The following is an 18961-nucleotide window of genomic DNA, read 5'->3' as shown; positions in this document are numbered from 1 at the left end:
CGGCTAAGCCTACCTCTTGAGGCAGTGGCTTCTGTCAGCGACTTTCGCTGCGCAGCACAAAGGACTCGCAGGAATTCCTTAGTTTCAGCTTTTCTTTCTAAGAGGTTACGGAAAGAACTACACCATCATGTGGCTAAGCCTAGGTTTGGCACAGACGTTTTTAGCATTGGGGTTGTTTTTCTTCCACACGCAAAGACATACACCGTCGATTGGCGGGTACGCCCTTCACAGAGAAGGGTGGACAGGTTGCAAAGTCTGTTTCGTACTCTGTCCTTGATAAAGAGAGCGGCTGTACGTGTTCTGACCTCTCTTCTTGGCCAAATGGAATCGATGGCCACTCTTGTGCCCTTAGGCAGAGTCCACAAGCGGCCATTTCAGGCTGCCCTGAGTTCGCTGTGGAAGCCTTCTCTTCAGGGCTGGGAGACAGTAGTCTCTCTTGAAAGCTGGTTTCGGCACACAACGAGGCAGTGGCCGCTCCCTGGGATTTCACAGGGAGTTCCAATCTCGTTTGCCCCCCCGGACGAGTTTCTGTTCACGGACGCGTCTATGGAGGGCTGGGGTGCCCATCTTTCTGTTCACACTGCGTCAGGTCTGTGGAACGAGACGCAGAGTGGGGGGCACATTAATGCCCTAGAGTTAGAGGCTGTTTTCCTGGGACTCCAATCGTTTCTGTCTATGGTCAGGAACGAACAAATTGGGGTTCGCACAGACAACACGACCATGGCGGCCTATTTCAACAAACAGGGAGGCACTTTGTCTCTCGCTCTTTCTGTCAGGTCAGGTCAGATTCTTGCCTGGGGCAGCCAGCACCTTATTCTGTTGTCAGCGAAGTACGTCCCAGGCATACTCAACGTTCTTGCGGACTACTTCAGTCGCCCGTAGTGTACGATGCACACGGAGTAGACTCTGACTCATCAGGTCCTACAACGTCTGGGTGGCTTTTCAGCGAGCCTACAGTCGATCTGTTTGTGACAAGATTCTCCTGCAGGCTTCAGGTCTTTATCTCCCCCTTTCCAGACCCAGAGGGGAGGTAAACAGACGCCCTCGAAGTAAACTGGTCGCGTCTGAGCCTATGCTTTCCCCCCGTTTCATCTCTTGGGAAAGGTTCTCAGGAAGGCGGAGCGGGGACAGCCTTGCTTGGTGTTGGTGGCCCCTTGGTGGCCCAGCCAACATTGGTTCCCTGTCCTCCTTCGCCTCGCAGACGGCCCTCCATTCTTTCTAGGTCGCTGCGCCGTTCTGGCTCCTCAGACGCTACTTTAGGCTTTGTCCAAAAGGCCCACAGGGAATCGACCAGCACTGTTTATGTGTCACACTGGTCAGCTTGGACAAAGTGGTGCTCGGAGAATGGAGTTACTGCTACTTCACCTCGCTCTATGCATGTAGCAAATCATCTCTCGTGTTTGGCTGCTCAGGGCTTGGCTCCTTCTTTTTTGAGAGTCAGGCGCTCAGCCATTTCTTCTACTCTGAAGCAATTAGGGCATAGCTTTAACCTGGGCGGTGTAATTGCTAGTGTTCTTAAGGGGGCAGCGATTGGTTTTACGAAGGCTAAGTCCCCTCTTCCCGCGGGGACTTATTTTTTGGTACTCAAGTTTCTAGCCTCTTCGGATTTCGAACCTTTAGCTTCAGCGAGCTTAGCTAACTTGACTCGTAAAGCCTTGTTCCTCGTTTTGTTAGCCTCTGCCCGTGGAGGCGGTGAGGTGCACGCTCTTTCAGGCCTGGCTAAGGATATTTCTTTTGAGAGCTATGGCTCTTTTGTTTTAAGATTTCGGCCGGAGTTCCTTGCCAAAACCAAAAACAAGGTCTGTCCTCCTCTGTTATTCGCATTCCTCCTTTAAGTAGGATTCTTGCGTCTGGTGACCCTGCTATGGTCAATTGTCCTGTTCGTACTCTTACCAGCTACTTATCCCGTACCACGCCCATTAGGGCTAGGGACCAAAAACTGCTCTTCATCTCAGTTGACACTGAAAGGAGCAAGGACTTGTCGCGGGTCACTTTGGTAAGATGGGTCTCTACGCTTATTTAACAAGCGTATGCGTGGTGGCACAGACAAGTTGGGATTGGGCATTCTGTCCTTCCTATGAAGTTGTCAAGAACTCATGAAGCCAGAGCCTGGGCTACTTCTCTGGCAGTCCTCCGCTCAGGCGTGCTGGCAGAGGTCTTAGACGCTGCCTACTGGAAATCGCAGGGCGTTTTCATCAACTTTTACCTGCGAGATGTGGCCAGCACTCGTCATGGTGGCAGTAGCTCCCTACCAGCCATTGTCGGCTGGACAAGTGGAATTTTGTTTCCCCACCTCCTTCATTAGCATTCTGCTTGATGTGAGTTGGGATAAGAATGTAATTTAATTGAAAATTTTCATCTAAATTTTAATTTGATTATATACTTACCCAACTCACATAGTTGATACCCGCCCGCCTGCCCCGCTTTTGGGGTTTTTATGGGGGTTTTTTTCCTAAAAAAGAGGGAAATTTTTCTATGTTCGCTTTCGATTGAATGATTCAAAGATGGCGGCAAGGTCAGGAAGTCACGCGTGACTTTGTCATGTTAAGGGGTCAAGGTAGCTCTTTTTTAGGGTGACCTCCCCTTGTTACCAAGGCGATGCTATTCAGCGTCCTAGCACTAAACTGGAGTAAATTGCTTGATGTGAGTTGGGTAAGTATATAATCAAATTAAAATTTAGATGAAAATTTTCAATTAAAAACACGCTCAGAAAGTTAAAACAAAGAGAGGTACAGTAAAGCGTGCTAGTTTTGCAGCAGAGCGCAACCGCTACCGCGCTAAACAGGCTCGTCACTTTCACTGCCTTTTGCACTAGCGGCGGACTACGGTCATTGTGAAAAAATGCAGTGCGTTCAGTTTCATTCTGTGAGTTCCACAGCTTGACTAAATGTAGTAATTTCGCCTTACGCGACTTGTTAAGACCTGTTTTTCTCAGATTGTTCATGGTCTTAATGAGGATTTCACTGTACTACTTGTGTTTTATTTCCTTTATTTTGGTGTGTTCCTTACAGTCTTCATTATCTCAAACTGTGGGTGTAACATTTTCAGGTCGGTGTGTCAGGAAAAGTACGGTAAGGCGCCAGAGATTGTGTGCAACGGGCATCTCAACTCCACGTTCCCCTACATCCAGCCACCGCTAGAGTACATCATGACCGAACTGCTGAAAAACTCCTTCAGGTAAAGTGCGTTCTATGATTTCAGTGGTTGGTGTCTACACTATTTTCTGGATTTGAAGCTGTTTTAAGGTAGTCAAGAGTACTTGATTTTATATACAGATTAGTATTAACTAACCAACAGACGAACTTAGTTTACATTTTTTAAAATTTACAGTTTCAGTTTGAATGTTGTTTTGCTCAGGTTTGCTGCCTCAAGAATTGACACATTTAAATATCATTATGATAAAGAAGATTCCAAATACTGTTCAAGTCTAACACAAACAGACTTGTACTGTTTAGATTAGACCAAAAATAAAAAGGCTGCAGTGAGCTGAAATGTGAATTAGCAGCCTTGTTCTTTGAAGGGAACAGTCAACAAGACAATATTGTAGTACAGAGGAATTCAAATGCCACAATGAACAGACTTTTAGTCCTTTTAATGTGATCAAAATTGAAAAGACTACAGTTAGCTGAAATGTGAAAGCAGCCTTGCTCCTTGAAGGAAGGTATATATGGACTGTGCACACCGAAATATCAAAGTAAAAAGAATGTTGCATCAATAATGAGCGAAATCGAAACCATTGTTTTTTTGTTCAAAGTAGATAATTGACCGAAGATTATTGTTGTTCTTCAGGGCAACGGCGGAAGCACATGGTACTACATCTCACCTGCCAGAGATTGTTGTGACCATTGCCAGCAATGAAAACGACTTTGTCATCAGGTGAGTCAACTTTTAAAATCATTTTTTGGCGGCTTTGGTGTGTGCACATAATTCTGTCTGTTGCATTCCAAGTCTATAATATTAGTAATTGCATTTCTGACGTGGGTGTATAAGGGGCTATTCTGAGCAGTATTCTCTCACTTGCGAACTGTGATGTGAGCGTAACACACATACACGTACTTGGACACAGATCTGAACACACACATACATGTATCAGAGTACTCATCCGTTCACACACACACACACACACACACACACACACACACACTCACACTCACACTCACTCACTCACTCACTCACTCACTCACTCACTCACTCACTCTCACTCACAAATACACATAATTTCAGAACATACCCAAAACAAGAACACTTAATATTGTATCTTGTTTTTAATCTTTTTTTTTCCTTCTAAATTTTGTACATTTTCCGATTCATTTGCTCACATATTCACTCATTTGTCCATTTTCACCACTCAAGTGCAACTTTCATCTGAAAGTACTGGCACAGTAAAAGTCATCTATCTGCCTGTCAATATTTTTTTTATGATACCATCCTTCTCATCACTCACACAGTATTAGCGATCATGAACATCACTTCAGACCTGCCCAGGCTTTTACATGCGATTAATGCATGGTTCCACTTGGACATATCCCTAAAATCAAAAGCCACGCTGCTTCCTGTGTAGAGTGCCACATTTTTGCTGACTTAATTTTGCTGACTTAATTTTGCTGACTTAATTTTGCTGACTTAATTTTGCTGACTTAATTTTGCTGACTTAATTTTGCTGACTTAATTTTGCTGACTTAATTTTGCTGACTTAATTTTGCTGACTTAATTTTGCTGACTTAATTTTGCTGACTTAATTTTGCTGACTTAATTTTGCTGACTTAATTTTGCTGACTTAATTTTGCTGACTTAATTTTGCAGATTAACTCTTGGGAAATAAATTCCCCCAAAAATGCTCACTCTTTGCACAAAGCAATCGGACTGGTGATCTCTCCCTGAAATTTCTAGCTGAGTAACGCATCGATCACTACATTGGGGTGTGCACGTTAAAGATCCTACGATTGACAAAAGGGTCTTTCCTGGCAAAATTGTATAGGCGTAGATAAAAATGTCCACCAAAATACCCGTGTGACCTGGAATAATAGGCCGTGAAAGGTGGATGCAGCGCCTAAAGGCAGTCGATCTACTGGCCGATGTGAATGCGTGATATATTGTGTAAAATATTCCATCTCACAGGTAGTAGGTAACATGCGCCTTGAGTCGCCTTGTGTGGTGAGATACGTGCGCAATATAAATCCTCGTAAATAAAAATAAAATAAAGTTTAAGAAAAGGAGAGATGGGGTCATGGTTACTGTGGCATGAGTTATAGAAATGAAAGAAGCCTTTTGTTGATTCGATCATCACATTAATAATCGTATCTGTGTCGCTTTGGTTGGCAGAGAAAGCATGCAAAAGCTGTACAGTATACTCCAATATTGGCTAAGCACAAGTACTGTACATAACTATATGCGACTCTCCCCTCGGAAAGGGACAACGTGGCAAAGTTTTCCAAAACAAATCTTAAAGGGACAGCAGGTGTCCTTTATTGGAACTGGTGTCCTCCAATCCAAAGTGTCTTGCATCACAGATGCTATTATAAAACTTCTTGTTAAGCCCGTCCTTAACTTGGTGTAGTGGACTACGCGAAGTATTCTTCGCGAAGCTGGCCGCTTGGAGCTTCAGCACTGAGTTTTCGGTAAAAAGACTTGGTGAAGTCTTCGCGAAGTCGACTTTGGGCTGAACTAAGGACCGCCTTAAGTTTCTGTCGGGTGGATTTGCTGCAATCATCTGGCAAGGGACCATCAGTCATTATTCTGTCAGGTGGATTTGCTTCAATCATCTGGCAAGGGATCATCAGTCATTATTCTGTCAGGTGGATTTGCTTCAATCATCTGGCAAGGGACCATCAGTCATTATTCTGTCAGGTGGATTTGCTTCAATCATCTGGCAAGGGACCATCAGTCAATGTCACACGCTTTCCTTCTTTGCCACTACTAAAGCAAACGTGTGCAAGATTGTATGTTACACGCTTTGGAGCATGTGCAAGAACGGATTCAAACTCGAAATCGTCCCTCCAAAAGCCCCAAAATGCACACACGACTTTTATTTCTCCTGCTGTTGTCGTGTCTTCTCTTTACAAATTCTTCAAGGCTGAGAATACTGAAAACGGCATCCCAGACTACAGTACTGTTTCCATACGCGAGTTTAGCTTCCCTTGGAAAGTGGCTCGCTCAGGAGGCCTGTTAGTCTGAAACTAGAAGGACAGAGTTCTGAACATAGATGACAAAGACCCCGGAAAGAACAAACATTTCGCGGATGCAGACACAGAAAGACGTCATGAAGAATGGAATGCTTCAAAAGATACAGACTGTGACGATGACTGTGACGTCATTCACATATACCGAGACGTCATTCATAGTTGTTCGTTCACTTTCGTCAAAAAGTAGATGTCTCCACAATGGCTGCTCCTGTGTTTAGGTTTATCAAGCGTGAGTACGCAAAACGTGTTTGTTCTCTCCTCTGTTGAAGCTGTGAGACATAATCGCCATTACGAGCTAGTCGTGTGACAGAGAGTGTTCTTGCACACTCGACTGCTGCTGTTTCACTCCGGCTAAAGCCGTCGTGAAACATCTACAGTCTCGTGTGCAAGAAAACTCTCTGTCACACGACTAACTCGTAATAGCGGGTATTATAGGTAAACACAGTAGCTTGAAGGCAATAAGCTTTGCTGTGAGACCTTGTAGCCTTTCACACATTTATTTGTGACGAGTCAGCTGGCAAAATAAAAGAGTTGGAGTTGGCAGTGTGAGAGCGCTCGCTAGTGAAACTGGGCGACAGTTGTGGGAAAGCTGGATGACAGGTGTGGGAAAGCTGGATGACAGGTGTGGGAAAGCTGGGTGATAGGTGTGGGAAAGCTGGATGACAGGTGTGGGAAAGCTGGGTGACAGGTGTGGGAAAGCTGGATGACAGGTGTGGGAAAGCTGGATGACAGGTGTGGGAAAGCTGGATGACAGGTGTGGGAAAGCTGGGTGACAGGTGTGGGAAAGCTGGATGACAGGTGTGGGAAAGCTGGATGACAGGTGTGGGAAAGCTGGATGACAGGTGTGGGAAGGCTGGATGAGACTAATGAAGCTGGCACAATCTCAATTTGCATCACACTAATGAGCTGCAAAAGACACATTGAAGAATAGTTAATGGCACTTTTTCCAACATATCATGGACAGACCTGTTTACTCATACGATTTCGCCGTATTTTGTATGCCAAGTTTCCAAGAATACGATGAATACGGTGGTTGATAAGAAAATACGACGATTAAAAAAATTAAATAAGTTTTTAATTCATTGCGTCTCTAAACTGAATGTGGGTTGTGTATGCGATTGGCCATGGATAAAATCCAGTTTTCTTCGGTTCGTGCTTATGATTGGTCTATATTTTGTCACATGATTAACAAGCACCTCTACCTGGTAAAAAAATAAACTCAATATTTTAAGAATACACTAAGTCTCTGTGGAAAATACAACAACTGTTCCAATTAGGTAAACAGGTCTGCATGGAAATATACCACAGACATACAGGGCTGGGACTCCTCTTTATTGTAGGTTATCAAACAACGGAGAAGGCACATTTCTTACCCAGCAATTTACATCGAGCATATTATCAGCTGAGAAAGCCAGTGTTTTTATCTCTGTCGGCTGAATGTCTGTGTATGGTTGATCGTCTCTCTCTCTCTCTGTCATATTACACACGCACGCACACACACACACACACGCACACACACACACGCGCGCGCACACACACACATGCACGCACGCACGCACACACATGCATACACACACAGCACACACACACACACACACACACACACACACACACACACACACACACACACACACACACACACACACACACACACACACACACACACACACACACACACACACATGCAACCACTTTAGCCCTCCCCTCTCCAATTTGGAATGATCTGGGGCTAACAACCACCAAACATGATCCATACGTAGCAATCATGAGTCTAGTATTATAATAGTGCACTGCCTGGCTTTGTAACCAATTCATCGCCATCGTCGTGAGTTCGAACTCATGCAGGTCTCGGCGAGGAATGTATTTCCAAGAGTCTTATACTTTGTGGAGAATCTTCCAGGTGTCCAAACACCCAGGTGTGCATACATGCGCACGATAAAGATTCCAAGCTCAAAGCTTAGTCTCAGGACTTGGAAAACATGAATACACGCTTGCAGGGGAAAAAATACAACTGGGTAATGGGACTCAATGTTGCTACTCACGATCTCCAGGGATAGCAACCTGAGTTTCACTTGAGGAGAAATTCCCACTGGACAATAAGTATACCTTCTTCTTCTTCAGCGTTCAAGAATTGTCTGGTTACGTGTGAGCTCGTTTGCCCATTTGGGCTCCCCACACTATACTCTGAGAGCATAGTCAGCTCACTCCACTTTCGTTGAGTAGGCATGCTGGGTATTTTCGTGTTTCCATAACCCACCGAACTCCGACATGGATTACAGGATCTTTTCCGTGCGCACTTGGTCTTGTGCTTGCGTGTACACACGAAGGGGGTTAAGTCACTAAGCAGGTCTGCACATAAGTTGACCTGGGAGATCGGAAAAATCTCCACTCTTAACCCACCAGGCGGCAGCGACCGGGATTCGAACTCACGACCTCCCGATTAGGAAGCCGACGTCTTACCACCACGCCACTGCCCCCGTCAATAAGTATACCAACAAATATATGTTGATTACAGGGTGTCAGACCGTGGGGGCGGCATCTCGCAGAAAGTGGCGAGCAAGGTGTTTGACTACAACTTCACCACGGCGGGCAGCGTACGCCAGGACCAGAACCAGGAAGTCGGTATCTGGGAAGGATTCATGGACAACCCCCAGTCCTCCGCCAACCCCGGCAAGATGCATGGGTAGGTGAAATTGTCTATTTATGTGGAAATGGGGAACACAATAGGGTTGTGTATCTAAGCGCTGGCAGTGAGACTGCCACAGCTATTTTGATTAAAATAACCGTATCATAATTGAGTAGAGGATTTTTGGAGATAGTCCTGTCTGTTTTTGTGTGTGTGTAGATTTGTTGTTGTTGTTGCTTTGAAAGATGGTGAAAGCCATACAACTAGTCTGAGTTGAAGTGTACCATCACAGTGATAAATGAGCTAATATTATGACATTTTCTGGCCCACAGATCACAGTTAATGGGACTGGGTGGCCGAGTGGTAATGCACTTGCGCTCGGAAGCGAGAGGTTGTGAGTTCGACCCTGGGTCAGGGCGTTAGCAGTTTTCTCCCCCCTTTCCTAAACTAGGTGGTGGGTTCAAGTGCTAGTCTTTCGGATGAGACGAAAAACCGAGGTCCCTTCGTGTACACTTACATACGAATACGAATACTTTATTATCTCATACAGAGAAATTTCAGTGTGGTGCACATTAAAAGACAAAACAAATAATAAGACAACAGATAAAAATACCATACGAAGCATACTACACTCGCGCACGTACATACTACATTGGGGTGTGCCTGTTAAAGATCCCACGATTGACAAAAGGGTCTTTCCTGGCAAAATTGTATAGGCATAGATAAAAAAATGTCCACCAAAATACCCGTGTGACTTGGAATAATAGGCCGTGAAAAGTAGGATATGCGCCGAAATGGCTGCGATCTGCTGGTCGATGTGAATGCGTGATGTATTGTGTACAAAATTCCATCTCACACGGCATAAATAGATCCCTGCGCCTTGAGTCGGAGTCTGGAGATACGCGCGCGATATAAGACTTGATATAGTGAAAAGACTTAGCTGCGTGCTTGCTGATTTTGTGAAGCAAAGTCGTCTACAGTGGAACCCCCCTTCCTCCTTTTTAAGACCCTGTTTTCTTAGACTAATCTGTTCATAACCTCTGTAAATTTACCCCCATTTTAAGACTCCCTCCTTTTTAAGACCTGATTTTGTCCGATTTTTTGAGGTTTTAAAGGGGGTGGGGGGGTTCCACTCGATCTCTTTTTTTTTTACTTGAATTTTATTTATGAACTTATATATATATGAGTAGACACAGATGTCAGGGCACATTGTTGCATTCTTTCTGTTGGCTTTTGACAGGTATGGCTTCGGGCTTCCAACGGCCAGAGCCTACGCCGTCTACCTGGGTGGCAGCCTGACCATGGAGACCATGCAGGGAATCGGATCCGACGTCTATCTGCGTCTCAGTCACATCGACTCGGCCAAAGAAAGCTTTCGCATCTAGATCCCTGAGATCAGGGCGATTCTGACCGCACAGCAAATAACAGTTTTGTTCTTCTGCTTCCGGTGGCAATTAATGAAAGAATGAGTGTGTTTTTAGTATTGGGATGACTGTACTACTGTGGAACACCCTTTGGACCACCTGATAATTATGTGAGCAAAGTCATGTGTGAAATAAGGGAAGTCTTTATTTAGGGGTTAAAAGGGGTTCAAGACTTCCCCTTTTGAGGCCTTGGTTGTTTTTCTCACATTTTCTGTTCATGGCATTCGCTTCCTAACATTTAAAAGACCTGATTTTATCAGACTTTCGGGAGTCTAAAAACACACGTACATAATAGACCCTATCGGTATTCCAAGCTCTCATAATCTCTCGCAAACTTCAGAGCATAGCAAAGCATTGCGGTACAGCGATCTCGTGCGAGCTGCACAAGCCAAGGTTCGAAGTTCTCGCGATGTTCAAAGCATAACAAAGAGCGTGTCTGGCGAGAGCTGCTCAGATACCGAAAAGGTCTATTGTTTGCTGTACTTATTTCAACGGGCATTTCATTTTCCAGCATGCTGTGCATGGAGAAGTAATTTTTGTAATTTTTTTCTTCTTTTTTAATTTTTCTTTTTTGCCTAGGCAGTTGTTTTCTGCCTGTTGCTGTAAGACATATCATTCATTTCTAGAGCAGATGTGGGCCAGATATTGTAGATTTACAAAACTAGCAGTATGGAGTTTTTCCCTTCAGTTTGTCTATGTTCAGATCTGTCAGCAGACAAGCTGTGAACTTTGTCAGAGTGGGTATACTGTCATATCATGTATTTCTAGAGCAGATATGGGCCAATTAGTACTGCAGATATGGGCCAATTAGTACTGCAGATATGGGCCAATTAGTACTGCAGATTTACAGTACCAGCATTACAAGTGCTAGTCTTTCGGATGAGACGAAAAACCGAGGTCCCTTCGTGTACACTACATTGGGGTGTGCACGTTAAAGATCCCACGATTGACAAAAGGGTCTTTCCTGGCAAAATTGTATAGGCATAGATAAAAATGTCCATCAAATACCCGTGGGACTTGGAATAAAGTAAAAAAAATTCCATCTCACACGGCATTAAGTCTCAGGAAACATGAATACACGCATGCAGGAAAAAAAAAAAATATGGGTAGCGCCGTATGTATGGCAGCTCGCTTTCCCCGGGGAGAAAGCAGCCCGAATTTCCATGAGGGTAACCTCACTGGACTGTAAATCTTATCCAATCCAATCCAATCCAATTATGGAGTTTGTCTCCACTTTGGTTATGTTCATATCTGTCCGAAGGTTTTGTGTACATGTGCGTTGTTGGTGAGTGTTTGTTTGTTTGGTTGTTTGCTTAATGCCCAGTCCACCACGAAGGGTGATATCAGGGCGGTGCTGCTTTGACATTTAACGTGCGCCACACACAAGACAGAAGTCGCAGCACAGGCTTCATGTCTCACCCAGTCACATTATTCTGACACTGGACCAACCAGTGTTAATGAGGGTAGGCGCTTGACAAATAATATTATTACTTAGTATATTTCATTTTGTATTCATTACATTTTTCAGTTCCTGTCTCATGCGGCAGAAAATTTTGCCTTGATTTTGGGGAACTAGTTGCCTTTACTTCTTTTCACCCGTGGGTTTCTTTAGGCCGTAATTTTACAGGGCACTTGTTTTCATTTTGTATGTGTGTGTGTGTGAGACAAACTAATTGTATTAATGTTCAGTGACAGAATGCTGTTGAAAGTCACATCGAAAAGTCAAGCATCAGGTGTGTCTGTCGTTTTGCTTGTTATCAAGGGTGACTGCTCCGTAACTTGAATAATTAACATACCGATTTTTGTGTGAAAAGAAGTTTTTGAAGAGAATGCAATTAATTCAATTCAAATTCTAGAATCTCAGTTTTTGGAAGTCTTGCCTAAGTTTTTCCCCCATTTATTCTTGATGTAGGGGCAGCTGTGCGTAAAAAGAATACGTAACAAGAATTGTCAAGAAAAGAATCGCATTCGGTTCATAGTTTTATACAGGGTCCCCACTGGTTTTTAGAAACAAAATTCCATGACTTTTCCATGACTTTCCATGAGCCTCAATAACATTTTCCATGACTAGATCCACAGGTCGCCATTTCCGAACACGCAAACTTTTTTTCGTCTTGTCACTGCCAGTTTTGACACTGGCTTGCTTTGCACTGAATTTGAGTCAGTTTCTACGCAGTGTCTCTTCGACAAGCAAGTCAAGCATTTGCTACGCAGTCAGATTATCGGTAATGTTTGCTGGTCCTGTCATTTCACTAAAGTGGACCAGCCACTGTTTGTATCCATCTGCACTTTCGTAAATTCTGTTTCGTAACCGTCACTGTGACTTGACGAACTGTCTTTTTTTCACCGCGATATACAGTTCATTGCGAAGATCTTCCTCGGTAATTTGTTCCAATTCCGCATACTTTTTGTTGTCAAGAAACAACTCGAAAGAAAGTTTCAAACTCATCATCCTCCATCTTGGTTGTAGAAGCGCCAAAGTACTTTATCGATGCAAAAACAAAAGCAGAAAACTTCGACGAAACCGACTCAAATGCAGCGCAGACGACACGACGAGATAATGGAAGGAAGTGAGCCTCGCTTTGGCTTTGGCTCAAGTGCCGTTAAAAATACCGTTATTCTCGTATGCAAACAAATCGCTGCTGGCTGGCAAAGGGGGGGGGGGAATGGCTGGGCAACGAAAATTGCCGCTTGCGTGCTAAAGGTTAATTTATCTTTCTTTCTTATTTTTGTTAAATTCCATGACTTTCCATGACTTGAATTGAAATTCCATGACTTTCCAGGCCTGGAAAATTAAAAATCAAATTCCATGACTTTCCAGGTTTTCCATGACCTGTACGAACCCTGTTTATAGCTGCTTCAAAGGTATTGCTACTATAACTTTATTCAAACCTTTGCCTCCTGCAAAGAATCATGCTGTCTTCTATGCAGTTTTCATGAGATTTTACTGAGCGATCTAATACTAGCCAAGCTCGCTCTCATCTGCTCAAGCCATGCTGTCTCTCTGCACAAAAGGGGGAAAGCGATTTTGCAGATGACCGATAGTACTGCAGTTACGGAATCTGCATATGGATTATCTAGCAGGGGATATTGGGCGCTCTGGTAAGCATGGGTTAATTTAATACAGTGGAACCCCCCTTTTCAGACTCCTGCCCCCCAATTTAGAACTTCACCCTTTTTTAAAACCCTGCTTTTTCGGATGACTGTTTTGCTCAAAGCTTCGGTAGATTTACCTCCATTTTGAGACCCCCCTCCCTTTTAAGACCCGATTCCCTCAGATTTTTTTAAGGGAAGTTTCACTCAATAACCAAACTGTTGAGATTATGATAGAGACTGATGTCTGCAGGCCAATTAACCTCTACCCCACCTTCCTAATCTTTTTGAGACAGGCTTTGGGTAAACCAACATGAAACTGTGATTGTATTTGAGATTATGACAAAGAAGTGGATTTAACCTCTGTGACAAGTTATTGACAGCACATTATGTACATTTTGTTTATGAAATGCTTTTTGTTGAAAGTTTTCGGTGGAACAAAGGAATTCGAATCTCAGTACTTTTGGGGACTTTTTTTTTTTTTTTTTTTAGAGATACCAGAAGTGTCTAATACATTTAGATACATCCACTGGAAAATATGCCATGAAGCCTTTGTTGCAAAATAGAAGGGGTGTGATTGACGTTTTTTGTGGTGGTTGTTGGTTTTTGTTGTTGTTTTATGTGGTTTTTTTTCAACATAACACACCAGCACAAAGAGTAATAAACGAACCACTGCAGACACATGTAGTGGAAAATTGTGACTCATCAATGATCGAATATCTTTGGGTTTTTTTCTTTGTGAGATTTTTTAGATGTTAGTATGTTGACCAATAGCTGTTCATAAGAAATGCACAAATTGATGTTGTTTTGTTTGTTGTTCTAAATCAATTCATTATAGGTCCAAGATACCGCAGTGGGGCACTGCGGTTATGAAATTAAAGGCCCCTCCTGTTTTTGGAACCGCAGGAGCTTTCTAGTTTGCTGTTAGGTAGATTTTTGGTTCCTCTTTCCTGTCATGCTCTCTTTTTCTTCATGAATTCTTTTCTTTTTTCTGCCTTCTTGCTCATTCACCTGTATTTTTTCCAAAAATCTCTTCTCTTGCCGCTTGTCTCGCGATTCATGTATAGTTTAATCTGTTAGTGTTCTGATGTAAGTCCAGCAGTAGATAGGTTAAGCCTATTTTAACATACTGGAAACTGGTAATCTTCCAGTAGGTATTAATTTAGTTTTACTAAAGCCTGCTGGGACACAAGTAATGGGTTAGTGCATTTGTAAACAGGAATCGCTTGACAAGTGGCCCCCTTCATCCCCCCCTTCCTCGTCCTGATATGGCTCTGCGTAGTCGGCTGGACGTTAAGCAACAAATAAACAAACAAACATAGGTCCAAGAGAACAAAAAATGAATGCACACATATGTTTTTAAGTCTTCTGTTGCAGTTGGCTCATTTTTTTTCTGGGTCTCATGTATTATAGCAATGTGATCTAGTTGTTACTCAGTACTCCTAATTAGTGCCATATGAGGGTATCATTGTTTTTGTTTTTCCAGAGATTTTAGTTGCACATGTTTAATGTGTGCAGTATTTACCACTTTTGTTTTTTAATATAAACCTATAGTTTATGTGCACAGCCCTTGGAGCAAATTTTTGATTAGTGCTTTTGTGAACAAGAAACAATTGACAAGTGGCTCTATCCCATCTTCCCCCTTTCCCCGTCGCGATATAACCCTTCGTGGTTGAAAACGACGTTAAACACCAAATAAATAAATAAACAAATAGTTTATGTGCACAACTGGTGAAGATGTAAAGAGTGTGTACATGTTGAATATAATGTGAAAGATGTGTGTGTATTAATCCCTGTACATGTATAATATGATTATATCTGACCTCCCAATGTGGTAGGTATATGGGTTTTTTAACTGACTGCTATGTCCAGAATAAGTATGCTGGCAACTTATTTTTCGTTTGTTTTATCTTGAAGTTGTTATAATAACTAAAACACCATGTTGCACTGCGTATTGCATTAAGATTTTTTTTTCGTTTTGCAACCAAGAAAAAGGGAATGAAACGCCTTCTGTTTTTAACCCTACAGCAAACTCCAAATACATGTGCTCTATGTAACAGTGAAATGTACAATGTTTGTGTGTACGTGTGTGTGTGTGCTTGTCTCTGTATTTGCATCTGAAATAGTCAAATTTGAAACCTGTCCGTGGGTATGTTCTTCCATACTTTCATGTGTCTAATAGGCATCTATGATGCACAGAACAGACCATGATTTCATCTGTAACATCACGTGAGTTTCAGTGGTGAGAGAAATAAATAACTTAAGAAATTAGACTGGTGACTGTATAAGTTCTAGCTGCACATATTATCTTGTTTTTAAAAATTTAGAAGCGAGTGACTCAGGTATTACCCCCCGCGGGTTAGGGGGAAGAATTTACCCGATGCTCCTCAGCATGTCGTAAGAGGCGACTAACGGATTCTGTTTCTCCTTTTACCCTTGTTAAGTGTTTCTTGTATAGAATATAGTCAATGTTTGTAAAGATTTTAGTCAAGCAGTATGTAAGAAATGTTAAGTCCTTTGTACTGGAAACTTGCATTCTCCCAGTAAGGTCATATATTGTACTACGTTGTAAGCCCCTGGAGCAATTTTTTGATTAGTGCTTTTGTGAACAAGAAACAATTAACAAGTGGCTCTATCCCATCTCCCCCCCTTTCCCAGTCGCGATATAACCTTCGTGGTTGAAAATGACGTTAAACACCAAATAAAGAAAGAAAGACTCAGGTATTAAGCATGTAATTGTTGCTGCAGTAGTTTGGAGAGCTGAAATAAGATTTTTGTGATTAGAAAATGTTACAGTTAAAGTAATGAAGATGTATTGCCGAGTCATTAAGTGTCCTCTGTAATTAGAATAGCTAAGTCGTGAATCATTTGCTGCAATCAAGACTAGTCCACATTTTGGCTGTTCCCTTTTAGTCAGCTTGTTTCGTTTGATAATCATATCCAGGGTCTAGTATTGGGCGCCGATCATTTATGATGACATAGTACTTCCAGAATTAATGCCAAGGAAGCATTTTAAGTATTCGTCTATTCCGCAATGGATTAATTTGTAAATACGTTTACCGCTTATCAGTAGCTCTTCTTCCCTCAGCCATTTGGCCTCTGACCTCGTAGTTTGAAATAAGTGTGTGAACTAAAGCAGAAAACCGCTAACAGCATCTGGCTGTCTGGCAACTTTTTGGAGTCAATATTTCTCTGCAAAGTAAGAATAAAAAAACAAGAAAGGTAGGTTGGTGCAACGTTTGTTATTGACAAAACAATACATTCACAAATATATCGACCCAACGGTCTTTTAAGGGTACAGACAAACAATTAATAACGTTTTTGGATATGCAAAGTTAGGATTTTATTTGCCAGGGCCCCACAATTAGGCTCTAAAAATGCCAGAATACACACATTTTGGACCCTGTTCATTGCTCCTTGACCCCTGCAGGGGCCTAGTTGGACCCTGTAACACTGTAGCTTGAGTAAACCTTATCTACTTTCACCAATCCTAGGCCCCGAGATCAGTACAAGGAGTCATTATCTCACAATTCGTCATTGATGAAATCAGAGCTTTGATGGCATTATATCATGAGGGGCATTGTGGGGTTTGTAAGTTTAAATGTTTGATTTGTATGTTGTTACAATGTCTTTGTGGGATGATTTATGCAGCAAAATTGCGTGCGCAAACACACACATGCACACACACATATAATAAATGAAAGAGTTTGAATGAAACAGAAATCACTGTATTTTCAACTTACTTTCTCATATGTCCTTAGCATACCTGTTCATTGGTTTCTGAGAGCAGTGTGTAATAGCCACTGTGGGCGTTGAATGTTTGCCTGGCTGTTAGGCCAAAAAAAAAGAAGGTGTGGTTACGGTAACATAGCCAAAAAAAATAGGGTAGGAAGGTAGGCAATCGGTTTTTTTTTTTTTACTTTTTTTTCTAATGTGTACAAATTAAACCTACTTGACAGGGAAATATTAGTGTGCGACTCGGGCGCTTTCGCTTTCATTGCGTTTTCTGCACTCGTTTACTTTTTTTGTTTTTGTATTTTTTTGACAAATGTAATAAAAAGTTATAGGGTCGGCCCAAAAAAATAGGGTAGGTCGGGTTACCGTAACCACACCTATTTTTTTTTTAGGCCTTATATCTTGTGCAGGTTCAAAGAAGTGTTGAGTCAGCAGTAACATTTCTACTTATGCACACATGTATTGTTTCCTTTACTAAATGGTTGAGTTCTGCTTCTGTTGCATTTAATTGATGGTGGGGGCATTGTTTTGAGTGGGTTTCTTGTGTTAGCGCCTCTGGTCAATATAACACTTACCTCGACAGTACTATTCTTGCACATTATCTATTATAGGCCGAAAAAATTGGACAAAACGCTGAGTGGGTACAATTATCTCCCATAACCATGCGCCACCGTGGATCCCAAGCACTGTCCGAGTGCTTCCCCCTTACAGGATGTAGGTGGCGCGTCCTCTTTCTTTTTTCGCGCGTGTCAGACCGGCTGTGTTTCTGCTACGCTCCCGGATTATTTTGGACTAAGAGGCTCCTTTTCTGTGTGGACTATCACCTGTTGGATTATTGTGTGTTATTCCACTTCTGGCTTGAGGCTACGTTGTGTTTCCTTCAACTTGTGCCTCCGTTTTTGTGTGGCGGACTCGGCGTGCCTCCCGTCCTACTTCGTGGTGACCGGTCGTCTGCTTCTCGTTTCGCCGCATTCACTTGAGTATTGACCTAAATTTTCTTTGAATTTTGTTAATTCTCGGTCTTTAAGGGTACGTACAGGGCGAGGTAGGATGTCTCGTCCTGTTTTGGGCTCTGGTTCTACGGAACCAGAGTCTGCCGGGGGCAACCCTTCTCCGGGCGCCCAGCGTCATGTTTTACGCACGGAGAAGGGGATCTTTCGGCGCTCCGACTCTCCCTCCCCAAACGCTTTGCGTTTGCGGCGAGGGAGGGCGGAGAAAGCCTGTTTGAGCAAGCTCAATGCGAGCTTGCTCAAACAGGCTGGGCTTGAGCCTGGGACTTCGGGCGGGGCTGCGCCGTCGAAGGTTCGGGGAAGGTCGAGGGGAAAGAAAAAGCTTCTTTCTCCTTCTCCTTCAGTGGAACAGGCTTCCCCCCCTTCGACGCCGTTGTCCGGCCCTCAGTCTCAGGCTTCAGCTCCTCCCGGTTTCAAGCCTGGGGGGAAGGTTTCCTTCTCCCCCCTGGCTCGAATCCGGGGGCAGGTCGATTCCCAACCCTCTTTGGGGGTTGGTGAATCCGATCTAGGGGCTACTGGAGAGACTCAGGTTTTGACAGCCAACGGCCATACCACGTTGAAAACACCGGTTCTCGTCCGACCACCGAAGTTAAGCAACGTCGGGCCCGGTTAGTACTTGGATGGGTGACCGCCTGGGAACACCGGGTGCAGTTGGCATTAAAATCTTCCTTTTCCGGTGCCTCTCCTGTGCCCTCCTCGGTTTCCACCGCTGTGGAAGCCAGGAGGGACACGGGTCCTCCTCTGAACTCCCTCGCTGGGTCGTCTGCTGCTGTTTTGACAGTAGTTTCGGCCTCCTGGGGGGGGAGATCGGAGGAGATGACGGGGTCTCTGAATTCCCTCCCCGCTGGGGTTGGGATGCGAATTGACCCCGTTCAGGGCGGTCCTGTGGGG

At 43.4% G+C, this 18961-nt stretch overlaps 1 protein-coding gene, 1 long non-coding RNA gene and 1 other non-coding gene across 3 annotated transcripts in view; all 3 read left to right on the top strand.

Annotated features, from left to right (window-relative positions):
• Positions 1-11335, top strand: part of LOC138975306 (branched-chain alpha-ketoacid dehydrogenase kinase-like) — a 34119-nt gene extending 22784 nt beyond the window's left edge. The window contains exons 8-11 of the mRNA XM_070347961.1: positions 3049-3177; positions 3790-3876; positions 8698-8865; positions 10049-11335. Of these exons, the coding sequence (XP_070204062.1) occupies positions 3049-3177; positions 3790-3876; positions 8698-8865; positions 10049-10193 (529 nt within the window). The 3' untranslated portion in view covers positions 10194-11335. The remainder of the gene's footprint in view (positions 1-3048; positions 3178-3789; positions 3877-8697; positions 8866-10048) is intronic.
• The window catches only part of LOC138975310 (uncharacterized), a 243064-nt gene extending 228025 nt beyond the window's left edge, over positions 1-15039 (top strand). The window contains exon 2 of the long non-coding RNA XR_011458616.1: positions 14171-15039. This is a non-coding gene — a long non-coding RNA (uncharacterized lncRNA). The remainder of the gene's footprint in view (positions 1-14170) is intronic.
• A 3569-nt stretch (positions 15040-18608) lies between these two features.
• LOC138977578 (5S ribosomal RNA) lies at positions 18609-18727 on the top strand. Its single transcript, XR_011459376.1, has one exon. It is a non-coding gene; the product is annotated as a 5S ribosomal RNA (ribosomal RNA).
• The last annotated feature ends 234 nt before the right edge of the window (positions 18728-18961 follow it).

The sequence above is a fragment of the Littorina saxatilis genome, linkage group LG9, assembly GCF_037325665.1.
Source record: "Littorina saxatilis isolate snail1 linkage group LG9, US_GU_Lsax_2.0, whole genome shotgun sequence".
Taxonomy (NCBI): Eukaryota; Metazoa; Mollusca; class Gastropoda; order Littorinimorpha; family Littorinidae; genus Littorina; species Littorina saxatilis.
Note: the sequence above shows the minus strand (reverse complement) of the source record. Positions and strands in the feature narration are given on the sequence as shown.